The sequence below is a fragment of the Lutra lutra genome, chromosome 10 (assembly GCF_902655055.1).
Source record: "Lutra lutra chromosome 10, mLutLut1.2, whole genome shotgun sequence".
Taxonomy (NCBI): Eukaryota; Metazoa; Chordata; class Mammalia; order Carnivora; family Mustelidae; genus Lutra; species Lutra lutra.
Genome location: NC_062287.1, coordinates 41,970,115 through 41,994,640, shown reverse-complemented (window position 1 = coordinate 41,994,640; position 24,526 = coordinate 41,970,115). Strand labels below are relative to the sequence as shown.

At 36.5% G+C, this 24,526-nt stretch overlaps 1 protein-coding gene across 2 annotated transcripts in view; it reads right to left on the bottom strand.

The window, feature by feature from the left end:
- Nucleotides 1-24,526, bottom strand: part of NOX4 (NADPH oxidase 4) — a 168,037-nt gene that overhangs the window by 104,483 nt on the left and 39,028 nt on the right. For both annotated transcript variants that reach the window (XM_047692755.1, XM_047692753.1), the window contains exons 8-9: nt 21,008-21,080; nt 16,138-16,218 (exon numbers count right to left, since the gene is read on the bottom strand). In XM_047692755.1, the coding sequence (XP_047548711.1) occupies nt 16,138-16,218; nt 21,008-21,080 (154 nt within the window). The remainder of the gene's footprint in view (nt 1-16,137; nt 16,219-21,007; nt 21,081-24,526) is intronic.

Here is a 24,526-nt window from a genome sequence, read left to right as displayed (position 1 = left end):
TGCCTTGAACCGGTCGCAGGCTCGGTCAGCTCGGAGCGCGGCCAGAGGCCAGGGTGACGGGAGTCATTTGGCGCTGTTCTCTGAGGGCGCACTGAGGAGAGGGGCCCCGGGCTCTCGGCTCCTCCGGGCCGGAGACCGGGAGGCCGCCATCTTTATTCCCGTCCTCCGGACTCTACGGAAAGCGCTCAGGGAACAAAAGCTCCCGAAAGCGAACTCGAGCGGATGACTCAGCGCGGCCCCGGGTAAGGGCGGTGCAACTCCGCCTGGGGCAAAGACGCTTGAGAATCACTACAACGGGCCCCTCCCCCAGAAGATCTACGGGAAACCCAGCCAGGACCAAGTTCACCTACCAAGGAGAACGGCGGAATTCCAGAGGAGAAGAAAGCAAAACACGGAACTCATGGCTTTCTCCCCATGATTTTTTAGCCTTGCAGTTAATTTAATTTTTTTTTCTTTTTCAATTTTTTTTTCTTTTTCTCTTCTTCTGCTAAATTTTTTTTAACTTTTACCGTTTTCTTTTTTTAACGTTTTTTAAATAGTTTATCTAATATATATATATTTTTTCCTCTTTTTATATTTTTTCTTTATCGGCTTTCTTTTTTTTAATAGTTTTTTTTTTCTTTCTTTCTGAACCCCTTTCTATCCCCTTTCTCCCCCCTCACAATTCAGGATCTCTTCTGATTTGGCTAAAGCATATTTTCCTGGGGTTGTTGCCACCCTTTTAGTATTTTACTTGCTCCTTCATAAACTCTTATCTGGACAAAATGACAAGGCGGAAAAATTCACAACAAAAAAAAGAACAAGAGGCAATACCAAAGGCTAGGGACCTAATCAATACAGACATTGGTAATATGTCAGATATAGAGTTCAGAATGATGATTCTCAAGGTTCTAGCCGGGCTTGAAAAAGGCATGGAAGATATTAAAGCAACCCTCTCGGGAGATATAAAAGCCCTTTCTGGAGAAATAAAGAACTAAAATCTAACCAAGTTGAAATCAAAAAAGCTATTAATGAGGTGCAATCAAAATGGAGGCTCTCACTGCTAGGATAAATGAGGCAGAAGAAAGAATTAGCGATATAGAAGACCAAATGACAGAGAATAAAGAAGCTGAGCAAAAGAGGGACAAACAGCTACTGGACCACGAGGGGAGAATTCGAGAGATAAGTGACACCATAAGACGAAACAACATTAGAATAATTGGGATTCCAGAAGAAGAGGAAACAGAGAGGGGAGCAGAAGGTATATTGGAGAGAATTATTGGAGAGAATTTCCCCAATATGGCAAAGGGAACAAGCATCAAAATCCAGGAGGTTCAGAGAACCCCCCTCAAAATCAATAAGAATAGGTCTACACCCCGTCACCTAATAGTAAAATTGAAAAGTCTTAGTGACAAAGAAAGATCCTGAAAGCAGCCCGGGAAAAGAAGTCTGTAACGTACAATGGTAAAAATATTAGATTGGCAGCAGACTTATCCACAGAGACCTGGCAGGCCAGAAAGAGCTGGCATGATATATTCAGAGTACTAAATGAGAAAAACATGCAGCCAAGAATACTATATCCAGCTAGGCTATCATTGAAAATAGACGGAGAGATTAAAAGCTTCAAGGACAAACAAAAACTGAAAGAATTTGCAAATACCAAACCAGCTCTACAGGAAATATTGAAAGGGGTCCTCTAAGCAAAGAGAGACCCTCAAAGTAGTAGATCAGAAAGAAACAGAGACAATATACAATAACAGTCACCTTACAGGCAATACAATGGCACTAAATTCATATCTCTCAATACTTACCCTGAATGTTAATGGGCTAAATGCCCCAATCAAAAGACACAGGGTATCAGAATGGATAAAAAAACAAAAACCATCTATAGGTTGCCTACAAGAAACTCATCTTACACCTGAAGACACCTCCAGGTTTAAAGTGAGGGGGTGGAAAAGAATTTACCATGCTAATGGACATCAGAAGAAAGCAGGAGTGGCAATCCTTATATCAGATCCATTAGATTTTAAGCCAAAGATTATAATAAGAGATGAGGAAGGACACTATATCATACTCAAAGGAACTGTCCAACAAGAAGATCTAACAATTATAAATATCTATGCCCCTAACGTGGGAGCAGCCAACTATATAAACCAATTAATAACAAAATCAAAGAAACACATCGACAAGAATACAATATTAGTAGGGGATTTTAACACTCCCCTTACTGAAATGGACAGATCATCCAAGCAAAAGATCAACAAGGAAATCAAGGCCTTAAATGACACACTGGACCAGATGGACATCACAGATATATTCAGAACATTTCATCCCAAAGCAACAGAATACACATTCTTCTCTAGTGCACATGGAACATTCTCCAGAATAGATCACATTCTTGGTCCTAAATCAAGTCTCAACCGGTATCAAAATATTGGGATCATTCCCTGCATATTTTCAGACCACAATGCTCTAAAGCTAGAACTCAATAACAAGAGGAAATTTGGAAAGAACCCAAATACATGGAGACTAAACAGCATCCTTCTAAAGAATGAATGGGTCAACCAGGAAATCAAAGAAGAATCGAAAAAATTTATGGAAACAAATGATAATGAAAACACAACAGTTCAGAATCTGTGGGACACAACAAAGGCAGTCCTGAGAGGAAAATATATAGCGGTACAAGCCTTTCTCAAGAAACAAGAAAGGTCTCAGGTACACAACCTAACCCTACACCTCAAGGAGCTGGAGAAAGAACAAGAAAGAAACCCTAAACCCAGCAGGAGAAGAGAAATCATAAAGATCAGAGCAGAAATCAATGAAATAGAAACCAAAAAAACAATAGAACAAATCAACGAAACTAGGAGCTGGTTCTTTGAAAGAATTAATAAGATTGATAAACCCCTGGCCAGACTTATCAAAAAGAAAAGAGAGAGGACCCAAATAAATAAAATCATGAATGAAAGAGGAGAGATCACAACGAACACCAAAGAAATACAGACAATTATAAGAACATACTATGAGCAACTCTACGCCAACAAATTTGACAATCTGGAAGAAATGGATGCATTCCTAGAGACATATAAACTACCACAACTGAACCAGGAAGAAATAGAAAGCCTGAACAGACCCATAACCAGTAAGGAGATTGAAACAGTCATCAAAAATCTCCAAACAAACAAAAGCCCAGGGCCAGACGGCTTCCCGGGGGAATTCTACCAAACATTTAAAGAAGAACGAATTCCTATTCTCCTGAAACTGTTCCAAAAAATAGCAATAGAAGGAAAACTTCCAAACTCATTTTATGAGGCCAGCATCACCTTGATCCCAAAACCAGACAAGGATCCCAACAAAAAAGAGAACTACAGACCAATATCCTTGATGAACACAGATGCAAAAATTCTCGCCAAAATACTAGCCAATAGGATTCAACAGTACGTTAAAAGGATTATTCACCACGACCAAGTGGGATTTATTCCAGGGCTGCAAGGCTGGTTCAACATCCGCAAATCAATCAATGTGATACAACACATTAATAAAAGAAAGAACAAGAACCATATGATACTCTCCATAGATGCTGAAAAAGCATTTGACAAAGTACAGCATCCCTTCCTGATCAAAACTCTTCAAAGTGTAGGGATAGACGGCACATACCTCAATATTATCAAAGCCATCTATGAAAAACCCACCGCAAATATCATTCTCAATGGAGAAAAACTGAAAGCTTTTCCGCTAAGGTCAGGAACACGGCAGGGATGTCCGTTATCACCACTGCTATTCAACATAGTACTAGAAGTCCTAGCCTCAGCAATCAGACAACAAAAGGAAATTAAAGGCATCCAAATCGGCAAAGAAGAAGTCAAACTATCACTCTTCGCAGATGATATGATACTCTATGTGGAAAACCCAAAAGACTCCACTCCAAAACTGCTAGAACTTGTACAGGAATTCAGTAACGTGTCAGGATATAAAATCAATGCACAGAAATCAGTTGCATTTCTCTACACCAACAACAAGACAGAAGAAAGAGAAATTAAGGAGTCCTCCCATTTACAATTGCACCCAAAACTATAAGATACCTAGGAATAAACCTAACCAAAGAGACTAAGAATCTATACTCAGAAAACTATAAAGTACTCATGAAAGAAATTGAGGAAGACACAAAGAAATGGAAAAATGTTCCATGCTCCTGGATTGGAAGAATAAATATTGTGAAAATGTCTATGCTACCTAAAGCAATCTACACATTTAATGCAATTCCTATCAAAGTACCATCCATTTTTTTCAAAGAAATGGAACAAATAATCCTAAAATTTATATGGAACCAGAAAAGACCTCGAATAGCCAAAGCAACATTGAAAAAGAAAGCCAAAGTTGGTGGCATCACAATTCCGGACTTCAAGCTCTATTACAAAGCTGTCATCATCAAGACAGCATGGTACTGGCACAAAAACAGACACATAGATCAATGGAACAGAATAGAGAGCCCAGAAATGGACCCTCAACTCTATGGTCAACTCATCTTCGACAAAGCAGGAAAGAATGTCCAATGGAACAAAGACAGCCTCTTCAATAAATGGTGTTGGGAAAATTGGACAGCCACATGCAGAAAAATGAAATTGGATCATTTCCTTACACCACACACGAAAATAGACTCAAAATGGATGAAGGATCTCAATGTGAGAAAGGAATCCATCAAAATCCTCGAGGAGAACACAGGCAGCAACCTCTTCGACGTCAGCCGCAGCAACATCTTCCTAGGAACATCACCAAAGGCAAGGGAAGCAAGGGCAAAAATGAACTTTTGGGATTTCATCAAGATCAAAAGCTTTTGCACAGCAAAGGAAACAGTGAACAAAACCAAAAGACAACTGACAGAATGGGAGAAGATATTTGCAAATGACATATCAGATAAAGGGCTAGTGTCCAAAATCTATAAAGAACTTAGCAAACTCAACACCCAAAGAACAAATAATCCAATCAAGAAATGGGCAGAGGACATGAACAGACATTTCTGCAAAGAAGACATCCAGATGGCCAACAGACACATGAAAAAGTGCTCCATATCACTCGGCATCAGGGAAATACAAATCAAAACCACCATGAGATATCACCTCACACCAGTCAGAATGGCTAAAATTAACAAGTCAGGAAATGACAGATGCTGACGAGGATGCGGAGAAAGGGGAACCCTCCTACACTGTTGGTGGGAATGCAAGCTGGTGCAACCACTCTGGAAAACAGCATGGAGGTTCCTCAAAATGTTGAAAATAGAACTACCCTATGACCCTGCAATTGCACTGCTGGGTATTTACCCTAAAGATACAAACGTAGTGATCCGAAGGGGCACATGCACCCGAATATTTATAGCAGCAATGTCTACAATAGCCAAGCTATGGAAAGAACCTAGATGTCCATCAACAGACGAATGGATAAAGAAGATGTGGTATATATACACAATGGAATACTATGCAGCCATCAAAAGAAATGAAATCTTGCCATTTGCGACGACGTGGATGGAACTAGAGGGTATCATGCTTAGCGAAATAAGTCAATCGGAGAAAGACAACTATCATATGATCTCCCTGATATGAGGGAGAGGAGATGCAACATGGGGGGTCGAGGGGGTAGGAGAAGAGTAAATGAAACAAGATGGGATTGGGAGGGAGACAAACCATAAGTGACTCTTAATCTCACAAAACAAACTGAGGGTTGATGGGGGGAGGGGGTTGGGAGAGGGGATGGGGTTATGGATATCGGGGAGGGTGTGTGCTATGGTGAGTGTTGTGAAGTGTGTAAACCTGGCGATTCACAGACCTGTACCCCTGGGGATAAAAATATATGTTTATAAAGCTGTAAAAAAAAAAAAAAGAAAGAAAGGATGAATCCCCAAGTTTTGTAGCAACATGGACGGGACTGGAAGAGATTATGCTGAGTGAAATAAGTCAAGTAGAGAGAGTCAATTATCATATGGTTTCACTTATTTGTGGAGCATAACAAATAGCATGGAGGACAAGGGGAGATGGAGAGGAGAAGGGAGTTGAGGGAAATTGGAAGGGGAGGTGAACCATGAGAGACTATGGACTCTGAAAAACGATCTGAGAATTTTGAAGGGGTGGGGGGTGGGAGGTTGGGGGCACCAGGTGGTGGGTATTGTAGAGGGCACGGATTGCATGGAGCACTGGGTGTGGTGCAAAAATAATGAATACTGTTATGCTGAAAAAAATAAAAAAATTAAAAAAAAAAAAAAAGAATAGTACTTACCTCATAGTGCTAGGAGATTTAAAAAAAAAAAAAACAACACCTCTGTGTGCATGGGGGGGGTCATTTATGTATATATGAATGTGTACATAAATTAATGCTAAGAATAGTACCTGTCACATACTGAATTATTATATAAACCTTGGAAATTATTATGATGAGTACCACTATTACCCTCTAAAATGATAATGTGATTCACAGGTTCAAAGCTATATTTATTAGGTAAATTCTCCTTACAGCACCATAATGTGAGAAGAAAATTGTCCCAGTGTTTCTTATGTTCCCCACAATCTATTGTTTTGAACTCTGGATAAAACTGAAGAAGAGATATAAAATGTATAAATGTAATATTACAGCTCTCTAGTAAAACTCTAGCTTTAAAAGGCTTCGTTCAGTTCAGATATTTTTGGGGCCACATACAGCCTTGTGAATCTAAAGAAAGCTAAAAGTGTTTGTGTGTATGTGTGTGTGTATATTAAATATAAATATATATATGTATATATATTTACACACACACAGAGGCTTGTATTCAGGAACTCATGGATCCCAGCAATAATTCAATGATTCTTAGAGATATGAATCCTAGTAGAGAACTCCCACTCTACTGAAAGAGAAGTAGTATTTTGAGGTAGAAGTAAAAGGCATCAAACTTACAATAATGATGTGCACCTATCAGAAATTAAGCACCTAGAAACTATTCAGAACACATTACCTATAAGAGTGGTAAGTAGTATACAAAAGATTGAGCCACAACCATGAACATGGAAATCCTCACCTTCTAACTAACATGGTAGAGGACATTCATTTATGATCTGTAAAGTGGGACAAAGCTACGCAAACTTACTGTGTTTATTATTTGAAGGTTCTAGTCTCCAAATACCTATGTAGAGCCCTTATTTGAGGTAAGGTGATCTTCTGTGGCTCATTCGCCCAGAACTTTCCCCTAATGCCTAGGAATAGATGGAATCACCGAATGTCCTGGTTTACCCACAAGTCACTGCTCAGTTATTAATAGCATTCCAATTCATTCTCAGAAATGTCTGGTTTGGACAATACATTATATGGCCAATTGAAATCTAGAGACAAGGAAAGGAACGTGGAAAAGTAGGTGTAGGAAAATAAATTCTTCTTCCCCGGTGCTAGAATAGAGTTGGCTTAACATAACACCTCTGGGCCTTTCTTTCCCTGGGCTCCACCAAGTTCCCTTTGACCTTTTAGGAGCAAATGCCTCTGACTAGTGGGAAGATCACCCGGGCCTGTGTGGGTAAAACAAGCTCTCAGTGCAAGTGGCTTCTGAAAGAAAAGATATTTGGGAATCAGCGACTTTCAACACTTATCTAAACTGCATAAATACCTCTACCCTCCAACAAGATGTTCTTAATTTCCTCCTCCTAAGGGCCTAGTGGAGGGAGGATAAGCCAGTACAGTAAGCCTAACTTCATAAATATTTGTCTAACCCTGGTTAACTTCTGGAGCCTAAACTCCTATGAAGCCAACGGTGCCTCTGGTTCATTAATGTCCTTGTGGACAAAGGCGGTCCACCCCGCCTGCCCTCGCTGAAAGAATAAATGATTTTAGAAACATGCACATAGAAACCCATTACTTTTAAATCCCCCTAGAAAAAAGGATTCAAGGAGAATATAAATCATGCTCTTCAGGGAACTCTTGCCAGGAAGTAGTCCCAAAAGGCAAAGAGCTCTGTTTGAAAGAACAATGTGCCATGTAATGAATAAGTAATATATATTAATTTATATAATAAAATAAGGTCTGAGAGGTCCAGCAGAACTAGCACAACAATATTATTTACACAATTAATTGCCATACATGCCTCGGAGGAGGCCTTTCCCCCTCCCTTTTTCGGAATCATGACATTTTGATTCCTCTCTCATGTAAATAAAAAAGTAAAATACAGTCACTATGCACCTAACACCCCGAGCTAGAGCCAGTGGGTGTTGACTCTGAGAAGCCAAGGTGCCAAATCTCATTTACAACGCATTCCCTCCACAAGCCTATCAAAGGAGTAGGGTTAGTCTCTCAGCTGAGGCTCTGTGACATTCATAATTGCTTTTCCCTCCAATATCCCTTTCATCAGTAAGTGAGAATGGCAGTATATATATCCTCCTGATGAGTTTTTCAAATGAAAATAAAGAAATGTCCAGTTACATTCGTGTCTGAAAAGAAGAAACAGTTTTGGCTTTTTTTTTTTTTCCCTCAAATGTCTTCTGAATTGAAATATCTTTAATACAGCACGCAAATAGCAACCTCCTAGAAAGGTGTATTAAAAATTAAAAAGAAAAAAAAAAATCCCCTCAGGAGGAGGCTTGTCTTGCAAGTTCCAGAGTAAACCTTTATTGTTAAAATCAATGGAATTTTTGAGACCTAACAATGTTATAAAAATTGTTGCCCTCTCAAGGAATATTCTTTAGATCTGCTAAGCAGTTTTCATTATACTTTCATCAAATTACTTTGTAGATAGGAAAATCTGGGCTCTTCAAAAGTGTTGTGTCTTTATAAAAACAAAAACAAAAACAAAGATTCTTCCAACAGTTAAATGTAGGGTTTCTTCCTAATATAGCTATTAGGTATTTGCAAAAGTATAATTTTTTTTCCTGCTAATCCTTGAATATGCCTATATAATGCTTACATTGCTATATTCACTTATTTAGTGAGTGTTCACTGAGACAACCTGATGATGTAAGTGACTTTATTAATCCCATCTAGTAGTAGTTAAGAAAAAAAAATAGGTCAAATTATCTGGCAAGGTGATACAGCTATTAATGATGTACCTCTTAATTGTCATGCTTTTTTGACCTCCTGGAAAGGAAAATTAGCATATTTTAAAGATACATTTGACCAATGAAAAGAAACATCTGAGTTGAGCATATATGAAATGTTTTTTTAGGGTTTCATGCAATAGATTTGCATATAAATAATTTTAAAAATCTAAGACACAGGTAACAAGTACAAAAACTAGGTTAAGATAAGGGATGGGTAATTATGGAACAAGACAACCAGGTCCTAAATAATGGCTGCAATATTTGGAGCAAAAAAGATAAACTTTCCATGTTACCAATGTCGTATCAAATACACCCAGAGCACTATATGTAGCGTGGTTTCCACTTTTTAAAGGGATCCAAGGGAAGCATACCAAACAGCAGCCAGCCTAAGTTAGTGGTGAGGAGTGTGGGCCCAGGAATCTGATCCCTGGGTTCAAACCCAAACTCTTTTACTAACTACCCATGACTTTTAACAAGTTACTTTGCCTGCCACTACTCCTGCTCTGTCACCTGGACAATGAGAATAATGATCACTGTCATCATCATCACAACAACCACAACAGCAACAGCAGCAGATTTTATCAGGGTTGTTGGGAGGATTAACTGAGATCAAACATTAGTAAGGAACAAGGTAAGCACTCAATGAATATTCACGGTTAACATACATATTTTTTTAAAGTTTGGAATAATGAGGAGATTTGATATGATCATCAAGCATGGAACAGATGAGCAGAATTTGAAGGAGATTTAGTCACAGCCACTGAAGTCCCTGATTTAAATTAAAGTAAAATAAATTCTGTCTCTAAAGGGAAAGAACTTTGTGAAAATTAGAGTTTCCTAAAGATAGAATTGGCTTTTCAGAATTAGATATTTACTTAGTTTGTATGGGAGACTCAAGGCATCTTACTCAAGATATCCTTTAAGCTTCCTTCAAAATTTGAGATTCTATGAAAACAAAACTGACCTTCAAAAAATCACTACTCCTCCTATTGCAAAAGTCTGCTTAGGCAGAGAAGCTAGCCAACAATCTCTGATCATTTCATCCTTGAAGCCTAAAATTTTCTTAAATTCCCAGTCTACATTGCCTCTTTAATTTTGAACTACCAGAATTCTTGAAAAGAAAATGTTTATACATGGAAAATACGCAGTCTAAAATTCTCTCTAGCTCTTTCAACTGATGTTTTAATTCTAAACTAATTACCAATGCTGGGAGACTAAAGATCATATATTATATTGTTCCACCATACCTCATTACTGTACTTAGCACACTGATGGAAACAGTAAATGCCCAGAAAATACTGATTTCCTGTCCCTACATAAAGCATACCCTTTAACAGAAATCTCAATATAAATCCAAGAAACTTATTTTTAATAATATGTTTATATGACCAAAGCTATGGTCCTTATATGACCAAAAGCTAGAGAATGAAATTATCAAGGTATTTCATAAAGCAAAGATAATCTATGTTCTCAACATTGGCACAAATGATAATAATTTCAATAGATTTACTTAGATCCTTTAGCAATTAAAAATTTTTTTGAGAAATATTCAATTTTGAAAAAGCTGTAAGTTTTTACCACCAGTAAGCTTTCCCATACCAGGAGTATAATCGATGTGGCTTTATTCAAAATTTAGCTTCACAGGTTTATAAAACTTTAGTTATAAGATGGAAAAGTTCTGAGGATCTAAAGTTATAAGATGGAAAAGTTCTAAATATTATTAACCATAGCATGATAACTATAGTTAATAATACCATACTATATACTTAAGATTTCCTAAGAGAGTAGATCTGAAGCAACCTCATAGGCAGGGGAGGTAACTGTAAAGCGTTGGATATGTTAATTCATTTGGTTCGGATAACCATTTCACAACATATATGTATTTTATCACGGTGTATACTTAAAATATATTACTTTGCAATATACAATATATATAATTTTATCAAATATACTTCAATAAAAACTTAATTTCATAAAAATGTATACTATAGAATGCTTATAGAATTATATATTTGTTGCATGACACTGATTTCAGTATTAGAAGAGGTTTTTTTACTAACAGTTTATAACAATTAAGTTAAAGAAATTGATTACACATAATTCACTCCGCAGATGCCTTTTGTTATTTCATTGCCTAAATTAAAGTCACTTTTTGTTTATGACCCTTGTTTTACAAAAGTAAAGTCATAATTTAAATATGCCTTCTTTTATCCAAAAAATGAAGAAAGAACTCTCAATACAAGCCTCTTTAAACTTAAGAAATCTGTTTGAACTCCTGAACCTTTTTTAAAAAATTGACTCTATTTTGAATTACAAAGAAACAGATATTTTCAGTTTTAACTTAATACAACATAAAGGCAAAAGAATGAGTAATTAATTATACTAACAAATGATTGCATTTTTCTCTCATCTGTACAGATAGATGAGAGAGACCACAATCCCAGATAAAACAAGATATTAACCTTTAAAAAAATTCTTAACACCCAGTTCTCAGTACAGAGCTCTCCAAAAACACAAAACCAATTATTAAAAAAAAATAATAATGAGTTTTTGAGTCAGAATGGCCAAATCTGAATCCAGTATCCATCAGTTAAGTAAACTTTAGCAAGCTACTTACTCTCCCTAAACCTCAGTTTTCTGATGTGTAAAGGGGGTTTAATAATATTATTTTATCCTTTTAAAACTCTGATCCCTGAAAACATAAAGCATCTAAATTATTCTGAATTTATCCTTGGCATATAGTAAGTATTATGTAATTATTTTAAATTACAGTTAACATTAGTAGCATCTGCTTACTCATAGTTCATTTTATGATAATAGCCCTGACAGCCAAACAAGCCATTTAAATAACAGAGTGTAAACTAAATTTGTACTGAGAGCTTTCTTGGTGTCCTAATATTCCATAGAACATATTATCCCTGCAAAAGGAAAAGAATAGAACCTAGAGCTTCCTCAGACCATGGCCCTCTTCTTTGTGTGGCAGGAATGACTAACCAGAAGCCGGGATAATAATGTGAGGCCATGTTTCTGATGCTCTACAACTGTATGTTCTGGAACCCAGTACAGAATAAATTGAGCCATATAGGGACATATAAGAACCATGAGGACATATAAGAGAGACCCATATAATACTGCTTTCTAAAACAGTAGTCTCCAAAATCAGAGGGAAAAAAAAAAAGCATTTTAAACATGCACCCTGAAATAAATACATAATTTATGTATGTTACCTACTGTACAAAGCACGTTAGAAAACATTCTGAGGAAAGGATTAACAGCAGATCTGAACCTTTCTCCGAACACTGTCTCCTTGGAAACATTTTGAGCTATGACAAATGGGGAATGCCAGCTGTGTTTCCAGGCAACATTGTTTATTATTGGTGGATTGCATCTGGACCAGGAGGTCTATGAGTGAACTATAAAATCATTCAGGACTCACAGACCTCAGTTTACTGTGTGAGGTGTGTTCTCACAACGGAGGGCATCTCTTGAGGAGACTGGGGCTGCTACCAAGATACTGGTTTCTGTGGAGCTTGAGCCTTATGCAAGGCAAGGTAGTCCATGCTTACCTATGTGGCTTATTCATCTTGAAACTAAGTTGGGGGGCGAGGGAGAAGAGGTGGGAAATGATGCCTAACCAACCAGAGGGATCTCCACAGAAATAGAACCTGACATTATCCTATTGACTTTCTATGTTTCCTATCCTCTATTACTCTACTCAGTCAAGCGAACCTGAAGTTAGACAATGGCCTATTGTGTCATATTAGTGTGAGTCTCAAGACGAAACCACAGTCCACTCTGGTGATCACAGAGATATATACATACATATAATGTACATATATTATTTCCTTCCTCTAAGCTAATGGATTATTTTAAATACTATACCGTTGAGTAAACTGCTTCGGTTGACACACTTTTCACAACACTTGGGGTAGGGGGCGCCTGGGTAGCTCAGTCAGTTAAGTGGCTGCCTTCAGCTCAGGTCATGATCCCAGGATCCTAGGCTCAAGCCCCACATCAGGCTCCCTGCTCAGCAGAGAGTCTGCTTCTCCCTTTCCCTCTGCTTGTCACTCTGCCTACTTATGCTTTCTCTCTAGCTCTCTGTCAAATAAATAAATATTTTTTTTTTAAAAAAGGAACTCCTCTGTTTAAAAAAAAAGAAGATATTTGGAGTATATTCTTTGTAACAATCTTAGGATATGCTCTTTTTTTCCTTTGTGATCTGATGTTTTTGACACATCCTTGTCTTTGGTCATTGTAAACCTTTGGCTTTCTTTGCAAGTATTATTGCAGCCAGGCCTTTTTGTTTTGTTTTTATTTTTATTTATTTCTTTTTATTAAGTTTTGTATTTTAATTCCAGCATAGTTAACATACAGTGTTACATTAGTTTAAGTGATTCAATAATTCTAATCTTTAATCAGTGTTCTGTGAACCCCAATGTTTATAGCAGCATTATCAACAATAGCTCAACTATGGAAAGAGCCCAACTGTCTATCAACGGATGACTGGATAAAGAAGATGTGTGGGGTGTGTGTGTGTGTGTGTGTGTGTATACATATATAACATGAAAAAGAACATGAACACAGTGGAAGGTAAAAAAGATGGGTGGGGGAAGCAAACCAAAAGAGACTCTTAACTATAGAGAACAAACTAAAGGCTGACAGAAGGAGAGGGCAGAGAATGGGCTAGATGCATGGTGAGTATTGAGGGCACTTGTGAAGAGCGCTGGGTTATATGTAAGTGATGAATTACTAAATTCTATATCTGAAACAAATTTTACCATACATGCTAACTAGAATTTAAATAAAAACTTGAAATTTAAACAAAAAACAAAACAAACAATAGTCAGTGTTCATCCTGATAAGTGTACTCTTTAACCCCTATTTAATCATTTATTTCACCCATCCCCCCACCCACTTCCCCTCTGGTAACCATCAGTTTGTTTTCTATAGTTAAGAGTCTGTTTTTTAGTTTGTGCCTTTCTTTTTTTTTTCTTTTGCTTTTTTGTTTTGTTTCTTAAATTCCACAGAGGAGTGAGATTATATGGTGTTTGTCTTTCTCTGACAGACTTAGTTCACTTTGCATTATACTTTCTAAGTCCATCCATAGTTGCAAATGGCAAGATTCCATTCTTTTTTATGGGCGAATAATATTTCAGTGTATATATATACTACATCTTCTTTATCCAGTCATCAATGGGTGGACACATGAGCTGCTTCCATAGTTGGGCTATTGTAAATAATGCTGCTATTAACATAAGGGTGCATGTATCTTTGATTTAGTGTTTTTGTATTCTTTGGGTAAATACCCAGTGGTGTGACTGGTAGATCATAGGGTAGTTCTATTTTTAACTTTTTGAGGAAAATCCATGTTGTTTTCCACAGTGGCTGCACTAGTATTCAGGCCCACCAACAGTGCAAGGCGGCGGAGGGGTTTCGATATCTCCACATCCCTGCCAACACTTGTTGTTGCTTGTGTTTTTTGTTTTAGCCTGAGGTGCGGAGTGATATCTCATTGTAGTTTTGATTTATACTTCCCTGATGATGAGTGATGTTGTGCATCTTTTCCTATGTCTGCTGGCCATCTGGATGTCTTCTTTAGGGAAATATCTGTTGATGTATACTGCTGATATTTTAAAGATTTATTTATTTTCTAGAGTGAGCGCGTGCCCATGAGCAGGAGGAGGAGAAGAGGGCAAGGGAGAGACAGAATCTCAAGCAGACTCCCCACTGAATGTGGAGCCTGATGTGGGGCTTGATCTCACAACCTTGACATCATGACCTAAGCCAAAATCAAGAGTCGACGCTTAACCAACTGAGCGACTCAGGCACCTGTTCATGTCTTCTGCCCATTTTTTAATTGGATTATTTGGTTTTGGGATATTGACTTATATCAGTTCTTTATATATTTTGGATACTAAATCTTCATCAGGTAAATCATTTGCAAGTATCTTCTTCCATTCAGTAGGTTGCCTTTCAGTTTTGTTAATTGTTTCCTTCACTGTGCAGAAGTTTTTGATTTTGATGTAGTCTCAATAGTTTACTTCGCTTTTATTTCCCTTCCCTCAGGAGACACATCTAGAAAAATGTTGCTCTGGACTGTTAGGCCTTTTGAAACTAAAAACTGGTAACTCCATTGCTATAAATTCTGCAGCAGCAAGACATAAGGAATTCCTAAAAATACAAAAACTAAAATACTTTCTTGAAGTCTTCTCTTCCTACTAACTTTCTCTTAGACATTATCAGAGCATAACCATAGAGCAGCCCCTGGGCAGCTCTGTCAGTTTACTGTTCAGCTCTTCATTGTGGCTCAGGTCATGATCTCAGAATTGTGACATCATGCTCAGTGTCGGGCTCCATGATGGGCATGGAGTCTGCTCAAGATTCTCTCTCTCCCTCTGCTACTTCCCCCATCTCCCTCTACTTCTCTCTCTAAAAAGGAAAAAAAAAAAAAGGATATAACTATAGAGAACTGCAATTTAAAAATTGCAATACTGTGGGGGCACCTGAGTGGTTCAGTTGGTTAAGTGTCTGACTCTAGATTTCAGCTCAGGTCATGGTCTCAAGGTCCTGGGATCAAACCCCACATTGGGCTTCACCTTCAGTGAGGAGTCTGCTTCTCTCTCTTTCTCCCTCTCTCTCTGCCCCTCCACCTGCTCACACACTCTCTCTCTCTCTCTAATAAATACATCTCGGAAAAAGAAACCTGCAATACTGTGGGACAAGTAACTCTTTCAGTTTTATTTTTTTAAAGATTTTAATTATTTATTTGACAGGGAGAGAGAGCACAAGCAGGAGGAACAGAAGAAGGAAAAGCAGGCTCCCCACTGAACAGAGAGCCAGATATGGGTCCAAGCCCAGAACCCTGGAATCATGACCCAAGCTGAAAGCTGGTGCCTAACTGACTGAGTCACCCAGGTGCCCCAATTCTTTCAGTTTTAATACATTTTTATACTACTTTCATTAAAATATGCTATGCTAAAAGTAGAACTATCTTTATTCTTGAGACAACTCTCAATTCTAAGTAACCAAATAATTTTACCACTTCCTATGAAAATTCCTATAATCTTTCATTACCCCATTTTTAGGTATACATGTTTTTAAAAATATTTTTAAAACTTACCCTGAAACATGTAATATCAGCAGCATGTAGAAGACAAAGAAGAGATTATGAGTATACCAGAAGATGTCATAGTTGGAAACTCTGAAAAAGCAAATAACTTCATTTCAATGCTACTTTACATTCCATCATTTCAGATACATGTCACAGTTGAAGAAAGTTAAAATAAGAGTTATCTCAGATTCATCTACTAGTATCGAAGTATTAACACATCATGCAGAGAGAACTGACAAAATTATAAATAACACTTTATAATTTTGAAGGTTCTTTGTATTTCAAATAAAGATACATGGAAGGAATTAAAATAAAATATTTAAAGTTATGATAATGTAAGATTGAGGAGTAGGTAATAGAATGCTAATATGCACCTTTACTGTCCTTTTGATCACTATGCTCGATTTCCAAATGATATCTAAAACAAATAATGCTCTTATCCCAATACACACTGTGGGAGTAGTCCAAAGGAAAGGTAAATTGGGAGGAATTAAAAATAAATGCTCATTAAAGTTTTCTATTCTTTTCCTGAACAGCATACATGCTAAAAATAACACTTTGGTGTTAGTGGCCTGGGAGAGAACCAAGAGCCTGAAAAGGAAAGGGTATGATAAGCACCATCTATTAAATTTTTGAGAAAAGTAGAAAGACTTAACAGTTACTTCATTTCATATGTCTGGGTGGATATTCATATCAGAATCTTGGAGGTGGAGGGCAGAAATTGGTAAAAGCTTCTCAGAAGATTCTGTTACAACCCCTAGACCCTCTTAGAAACCCTGATTTAGGCAGTATCCAATTGACTGGCATTTACTTTATCCACAGCTTTTGCTATCTTGCTAACAAGATCATTATCATCCTCGTAACATATGTCTTTTTTGCACATATCTGATTTCTTTTTGAACCTAAATTCCTAGAAGTGGAAATACTACGTCAAAGGACACACATTTTGTTTTTGATACACATTGCCCATTGCTCTCTGAAGACATGTATCAATTATAAACCGCACTATAGAGTAGGAGAGCCTGTTTCTCAAGCCCAGACTCCACTTAATATGTTTCCATTATTTTGTATTAAGTGGAATTGGGTATTATTTCCTTTGTGTGCTACTTGCTGTTAATTCTTCTGTGATTTATCTCTTCATGATAATTATCCATTTCTACATTTTCTTAATTGTTGTATGTAAACTATTTAAATTTTAAGTATATACTAGTTCCATATAATTACAATAATTTATTATCAGGCAAAGTTTCTTCTAAATTTTTAAACGCATAATTTTTTTTTACAGTTACCTCTAATTTACTAGAATTTCATTCATACAAATTTACTTTCCTCATAACTTTGTTATGGCATCTTTTTTATTCAACAGCTTCATATATATAGCAAAGTCCCTTCCAGGGCTTTCTATGAACTCTGTCATTAGATTCAATTCCTTGGTCATTTTTGCAATTAAGTCCTATTCTGTTTTAAGTTACTGAAGAAGCCTAATCATGCTAATGTTTAGTAAGCCACACTCCCCCTTTTATTCCTCTCTGGAACATGTACTTGAATGTTCCCTCAGATGAACTTTAGAACTGTTTTGCTAAGTTCAAAAACAAACAAAATAATCTATCTTGGATTTTGATTAGAATTGCAACAACCTATAAAATGATTGAGGAAGAACTCCATCTTTATGGAGTTATGGAATAAAGACAGTCTTTATTCAAATCTCTACTTATGTATCTCAGTGAAGGTCTGTGGTTTTTTTTATATAGCTTTCAATAGTTTTTCTTTTTTTTTAAGATTTTATTTATTTATTTATTTGAGAGAGGGAGTGAGAGAGAGCATGAGCAGGGGCAGGAGAGAGGGAGAAGCAGGTTCCCTAAGAAGCATGACCCTGAGATCATGACCAAATGCTTAACTGACTAAGCCACCCAGGTGCCCCTCAATAGTTGCTTATTAAATTTATTTCCAGATATTCTTTGTTCTTGTTGCAATTGTGAGTGGTACCTTTTTATTTTATTCAATTTCCAAACTGATAATAGCTGTTACATAAAAGCAATTTTTAGTATTTGTTTTTGTGTTCATTTACCTCTTCCAAATCTTTAATTAATTTGGTATAATACTATTCTTTTTCCCATAGTTCTTTTGGATTTTCTGGCTAGACGATTTTATATATATATATATATTATTCCATTGGGAATAATGGGAAATAATGATGACTTGTTGCATTCTTTCTAATGGTTCCATTTCTAATAATTAAAATTGTTTCATTTCTTATCATATATAAATAATGGTAGAATTAAAAATACCACTTAGGTTTTCCCATAATTTTCTTAGGAATGTATCTTATGTTTCTTTGGTAAGTATGATCTCAGTTCTGGTTTTTATATTTTTTTAATTCTATAAAGGAAATTAATTTCTAGTTTATTCTACTTATTCTGATTCAGAACTAGAGTTCAGATTTAATCACCACTTTTAAAAAAATCTATTGAGATGAAAATATGTTTGTATTCCTATCACCTGTTATTAAAAATATATTAACTTATTTTATTTTATTTAAGATTTTATTTATTTATTTGACAGAGATCACAAGTATGCAGAGAAGCAGGCAGAGAGCGGGGGAAGCAGGCTCCCTGCCGAGCAGAGAGCCCGATGCGGGGCTCGATCCCAGGACCCTGGGATCATGACCTGAGCCGAAGGCAGAGGCTTTTAACCCACTGAGCCACCCAGGTGCCCCTATTAACTTATTTTAAAAGATTGAGCACTAATGGACCATTGGTGAATTACTAGACTATATTCAACTACTCAAACAGAGGGGCCATTTGTTCACTCCACTTCTTTAATGTTTTATTTCCTCACTGGTAAAGACAAAAGGTAGAAGAAGATTATCTCCATGATCCAGGGAATCCCTGGGGATTCCATGATTCTCCCCAGGAACACATGGGTGGCTCAGCCATTTAAAGCATCCAACTCTTGATTTTGGCTCGGGTCACAATCTCAGGGTTGTGAGATCAAGCCCCACATCAGGTTCTGCACCAGTGGGCAATCTGCTTGAGGATTTTTCTCTCCCACTCCCTCAGCCCCTCCCTTTCCCCCTATCTCTATCACTCTAAAATAAATAAATCTTTAAAAAAAATTCCATGATTCCCCCAATAAAGTTTGGAAAAAGTAGAGATGATTTTATAATATCTTTTAAAGAAATGAAAAATGGGGCACCTGGCCGGCACAGTCTGTTAAGGAGCTAACTCTTGATTTCAGCTCAAATCATTATCTCACGGTTCTGCAAATGAGCCCCAAGTTGGGCTCTGGGGGCAGGTGGAGTCTGCTTGGGATTCTCTCCCTCTTCTTCTGTCCCTCCCCCCACTCACACATGAGTGCACTCTCCCTCTCTAAAATAAATAAATATATTAATCTTTTTTAAAAAGAAAGCAATGAAAAACCAAAGATTAATAAACGTTCTTTGAATTATTACAACCACAAATGTCATGGCTCAGTTGAAAATAGAAGCTGATCTTTATATTCCATTTTACAAAACTATCTCTCAATTACAGATTTTTTCTTCTAGATGTAGAACACTCAAATATCTTCAATCTTGCAAATAAATGTCAGATGCCCTAATTTTCCTTCAAGAATACCTAAATGAAATTTTTTAAATGAATGCTTTACCTAACTAAAAGAAAATTTCTCCCCACAAAACTGGCACTCTCATACACTGATGTTAGAATTTTGATTTGCCTTCTTGTAAGGTGATTTTTAATTCCTATGAAAGTTCATAGTGCTAATCTCTGAGTGGTGAGTTTACTTGTAATGTTTTATTGCATGTAGATATAAATACAGATGGGTTCAGAAGTGCAAGGATAGACTCATTTTAATACTCTGTTGGGTTGGGGCACCTGGGTGGCTCAGTCAGTTAAGCATCAGACTCTTGATTTCAACTCAGGTCATGATCTCAGTCATGAGATCAAGCCCTGTGTCCAACTCTGCACTTAGTACAGAGTCTCCTTGAGATTCTCTTTCTTCCTCTCCCTCTGTACCCCCCAACCAGCTTGATCACATATGTGCTCTCTCTTTGTCTCTCTAAAATATATAAATAAATAAATATAAATATAGAAAATCTTTTTAAAAAATACTCTATTGAGCCATTATTTTTAAAGTGTGTATATGTGCGCAAGTGTGTGTGTTTCCATTAAATTTCACATCTCAACAAGGAGAATGATCAGGGATTCTTGAATATTACGTATTATCTCTTCTTTTTTGCTTTCTTAAATAAAAAGTTTGACCAGAAACATAAGATGCTGTAAAATAGTATGAAATAGAGAATATATCTATCAGGAGGAACATGTGAAAGTGCTCATGAAAATGTATGCCTACAGTTGCTCAAAGCCTAGATGAATAAATATGTAACTAGATGAATAAATATGCATGCAGATATTTCTGATTATTTTAACAGATGTCAACTAACCATGTTTCCAAAGCTTCATTTAGAACACTACATTAAATTGCTGTAAAACAAACTCATACCAGGAAATGAGTTACAAAATAATTGTGATATATTCCTCTGATACATGTTGAATTCAATCTCATGTCTCATAGAGATACACTATCCTTCAGATGGAGGAACTCAAATTTCCTTAGTCATCCAAAAGTCTCCATATGTTTCCTTACCAACACAGAATATTTGACTCAAACAATGAGAATTTTCAAAAACAGGAAATGATACATAGAAATGTTTCTACTTCACTCTTAGTTATCCAAAATAGTCCATTGGCCAGAATGTTGATTGCACTGGCTAAGCATTCCAGTTAATCAAGGCTTTTTCTACATATGAAAGTGAAGATAATCTGAAGAAAATCTAAACACTCTGGCCAGTAAACATTGAAATAATGACTCTGACACTCACCGTATTGCGTATGTAGAAGCTGTAATCATTAGGAAGAGCACCAACACCATGCCGACACCCGTCAGCCCAGGAACTATAAATAATGGATATAAGGTCATTTCAACTTAAACCATACTGAAAAAAAAGTAGAAAAATTATTACTTTAAAAAATCCAAATTACCATGCCGCTCTGTGGGAAGCCCAATTCAAATCGCCTATCTCCTTGTATGTTCCCTCTCCAAAAAAGCCTTTTTAAAATTTAAAAACTTAAAAACAGTTTTAAGGTACTTAAGACAAAGCAGCCTTTCTACCTTTAACAGAAGAGTCCACCTTAGTATTTTCAAGTATTCCACTCAGAATGGTGAATGTGTACATACTTGGGACACGTTCTACCAAATGTACATACTATATCGAATGTCAGTGATGAAGACAACAAACAGTTTTGGAACACTGAAAAAAGAAAAGAAAAGAAAAACAGACAGAAATTACATATATGTTTAATGGAGAAGCAAAGAGGGACAGCAGGGAAAAACTTCCAAAGACATGAAGAAATGTGAAAGACGGAGTGTTAAGATATGTTCATTATATTGATAGTGATGATGGTTTCACGGATATATGCAAGAGTCAAAACTTATGAGAGTATGCATTAAATAGATACAATTTATTAGATCCTAATTATACATTAATAAAATTGTTTTAAAGGAGGGAAAAATACACAACAGGGCTGGGTTGACATGGAACACCATTTACTGTGTTGCTGTATTTTTTTCCTCACCACAATACTAAAACTCCCTTACTCTCTCAGCACCTCCCTCCCCTTTTATGGAACTAGTATCTGCTTCAGTTTCAATTCAAATAATTTCTTTTGTGCTTTACTATCTAGAATGAATAATTTTAAAGAAAAAATAAAACCTAAAGCTTCTAAAAACCACAATGTCAAGTGTAGAACAAAACAATAGTAGATCTCAAGGAAAAGAAAAAAAAAAACTAGAGTGCTGATGTTTCCTTAGTATGGAAAATATGCTGTAATCAGTGCTTCTGATATAATATAATACCATTTTTTAACAAAGAAAAAAACTGTGCAAACCTGTTGGTTTTCAAACTTAATGGTGATGTGATAGGTGGCTAAAAATCCAATGTTAGCCCATATAGCACAGCCTAAATGAATAGTTGATATGCTTTATCAAAAACAACTAAAATCACAATGGTCTCATTATCTTATTATCTTATTCTTACCAAATAAAATATCCTGTCGATAAGTTACATTATTTACTACTACAATCATACAAGCAACAGTAAGTCCCAAATAACCCGGAGCTAAGAGAGTCCATCTTAAATCTATATGGAAAGCTACTGAAACAATTTTGTCTCCAAAAGCACAGGTGTCCCCCAACTTCTCTCCTTGCCAAAGAACCACCTAGGAAACAGAAGGGCCATCATGAACTACAAGCACTAGCAGAAGCAGACAAGCTGGGAACAACAGAAGAGCACCATACGTAATGCTTCCTTAGAATCCCAACAGTTTAGAAACTCTGCAAAATAACATTAGAAATCTCAGTACAAGGGTGCCTGGATGGCTCAGTGGTTTAAAGCCTCTGCCTTCGGCTCAGGTCATGATCCCAGGGTCCTGGGATTGAGACCCGCATCGGGCTCTCTGCTCAGCAGGGAGCCTGCTTCCTCCTCTCTCTAACTGCCTCTCTGTCTACTTGTAATCTCTGTCTGTCAAATAAATAAATAAAATCCTAAAAAAAGAAGGAAAGAAAGAAAGAAAGAAATCTCAGTACAGTGGAAACAAGTTTCTACTTGTGAAGATCCACATGAGAAATTAAGGAATTAGTTTTTGTATACTTAATAGTTGGATACTCTTTCTTCCTCAGTCTTTCCACTGTACAGATTTGGAAGCCTAACAAGACTTCTATTCCCTGATGTGCTTAAACCAAATCATCTCTTCCCTACACTTCTTTCCCAGGGCACTTCCTTCGCATCTTTCCCATTGCCCCAGGTGAGTACTAACTTCCTAGGGGTCAGAAAAGAACAAGATGACTGTACTAGTTCACACTAAAAGACTAATAATACAGAGAAATGCTGTTTACAAAGAACAACATGTCTATAAAATGTCCCAGCCTTTTTATTCCCAAGTATTTCCCCAAAATACAAACATATATCTACATAAAAATTTGTTCAAAAATATTCATAGCCACTTTACTTTTAACAGTTAAGGCTTGTAGACAACCCGAATTTCCATCAGCAAATAAATGGATAGACAATTGTGGTAATATCTGTACCTGGAAAATGAATCAGCAGCTAAAAAAATAAACTGTACACGACATACATGAACCACAAAATTATTCCACTGAGTGAAAAAAGCCAGACACTCTCCCCCTCAAAAAAAATCCCAAGAGTATAAACTCTGTGATACCTTTTATATAGTATTCTAGAATATCCAAACTATTCTCCAGTGATAGGGAGCAGATTAGTTACTAAGAGGAGTAAAGGGCAGAATGCATTATAAAGGCACAAAAAACTTTTTGGAATGATAGATATATTTGTCATCTTGATTTTGGTCTTGATTTCATTAAGTGTATACATATGCCAAAACCAACTGAATAACATAACTTACATATGAATAATTTCATGTACCTCAATTATAACTCAATACATTTGAAGAAGAAAAAAAGAGGTCTTTCTCTCTGGCTTTAAGTAATTAAAACAAAACAAAACAAAACACCCTTATTTGGCCAAATGAATAAATAAATGATAGAATCCCAGATGGCTCCAAGATGTGAAATGTGTGGCTGGAGAGGCTTTTCCACTAACTGTCTTGGGGCTTCATTAAGGTCTACTGGATCTGCCCACAAGGTTTCCCATGTGGTTCTAAATATGCCAAGATTAGTTATGGAATGTCTACAAATCATTTCATGAGGACACCTGGAAAAACAGCATGTTAAATAGTGTAGAAGCATAATTTTTAAAGTATATTATTTGAATATTAGTTTCTAGAGATATTAATTTCTATTACTCAAAAGTGTAATAACTATTCCTTGAAGAGTCACAGGACACATTAGTAAATTAAAGTCTCTGGCAAATACTAGTATCAAGAAACCAGTTTAAATTTGAACGGATCTTTCCTCAAACATTTAACCAGAGAAATGCTTTTAAGAGCAGAACATGGAAAATGTATTGGAAAGATCTGGGGGGTGGGTAATAAAATAGTTGGCATCAGTCATTTGAAGATGAAGCAGACAGCTTAGCCAATGAGATACCCATTCTGGGATTAAATAGTCCTATTACTGTCCCTTAGGACAAACCCCAATCTCACTGGATCTCATCTGTAAATTTAGGAGAATCAATTCAATGCTTTTTAATATTCTTTCAGATTTACGAAGTTATCTTTTTTATCTAAAGGATTCATGTTTCCTTTCTAGCTCCCAGATGTATAAAAAGACCAAAGTTTGTAATTTACAAAGTAACAGACCGGATCAATGAAGATAAGTTACTTAAAATTAAAAATGAAGAGAACAAATTAGGGGTGCCTGGGTG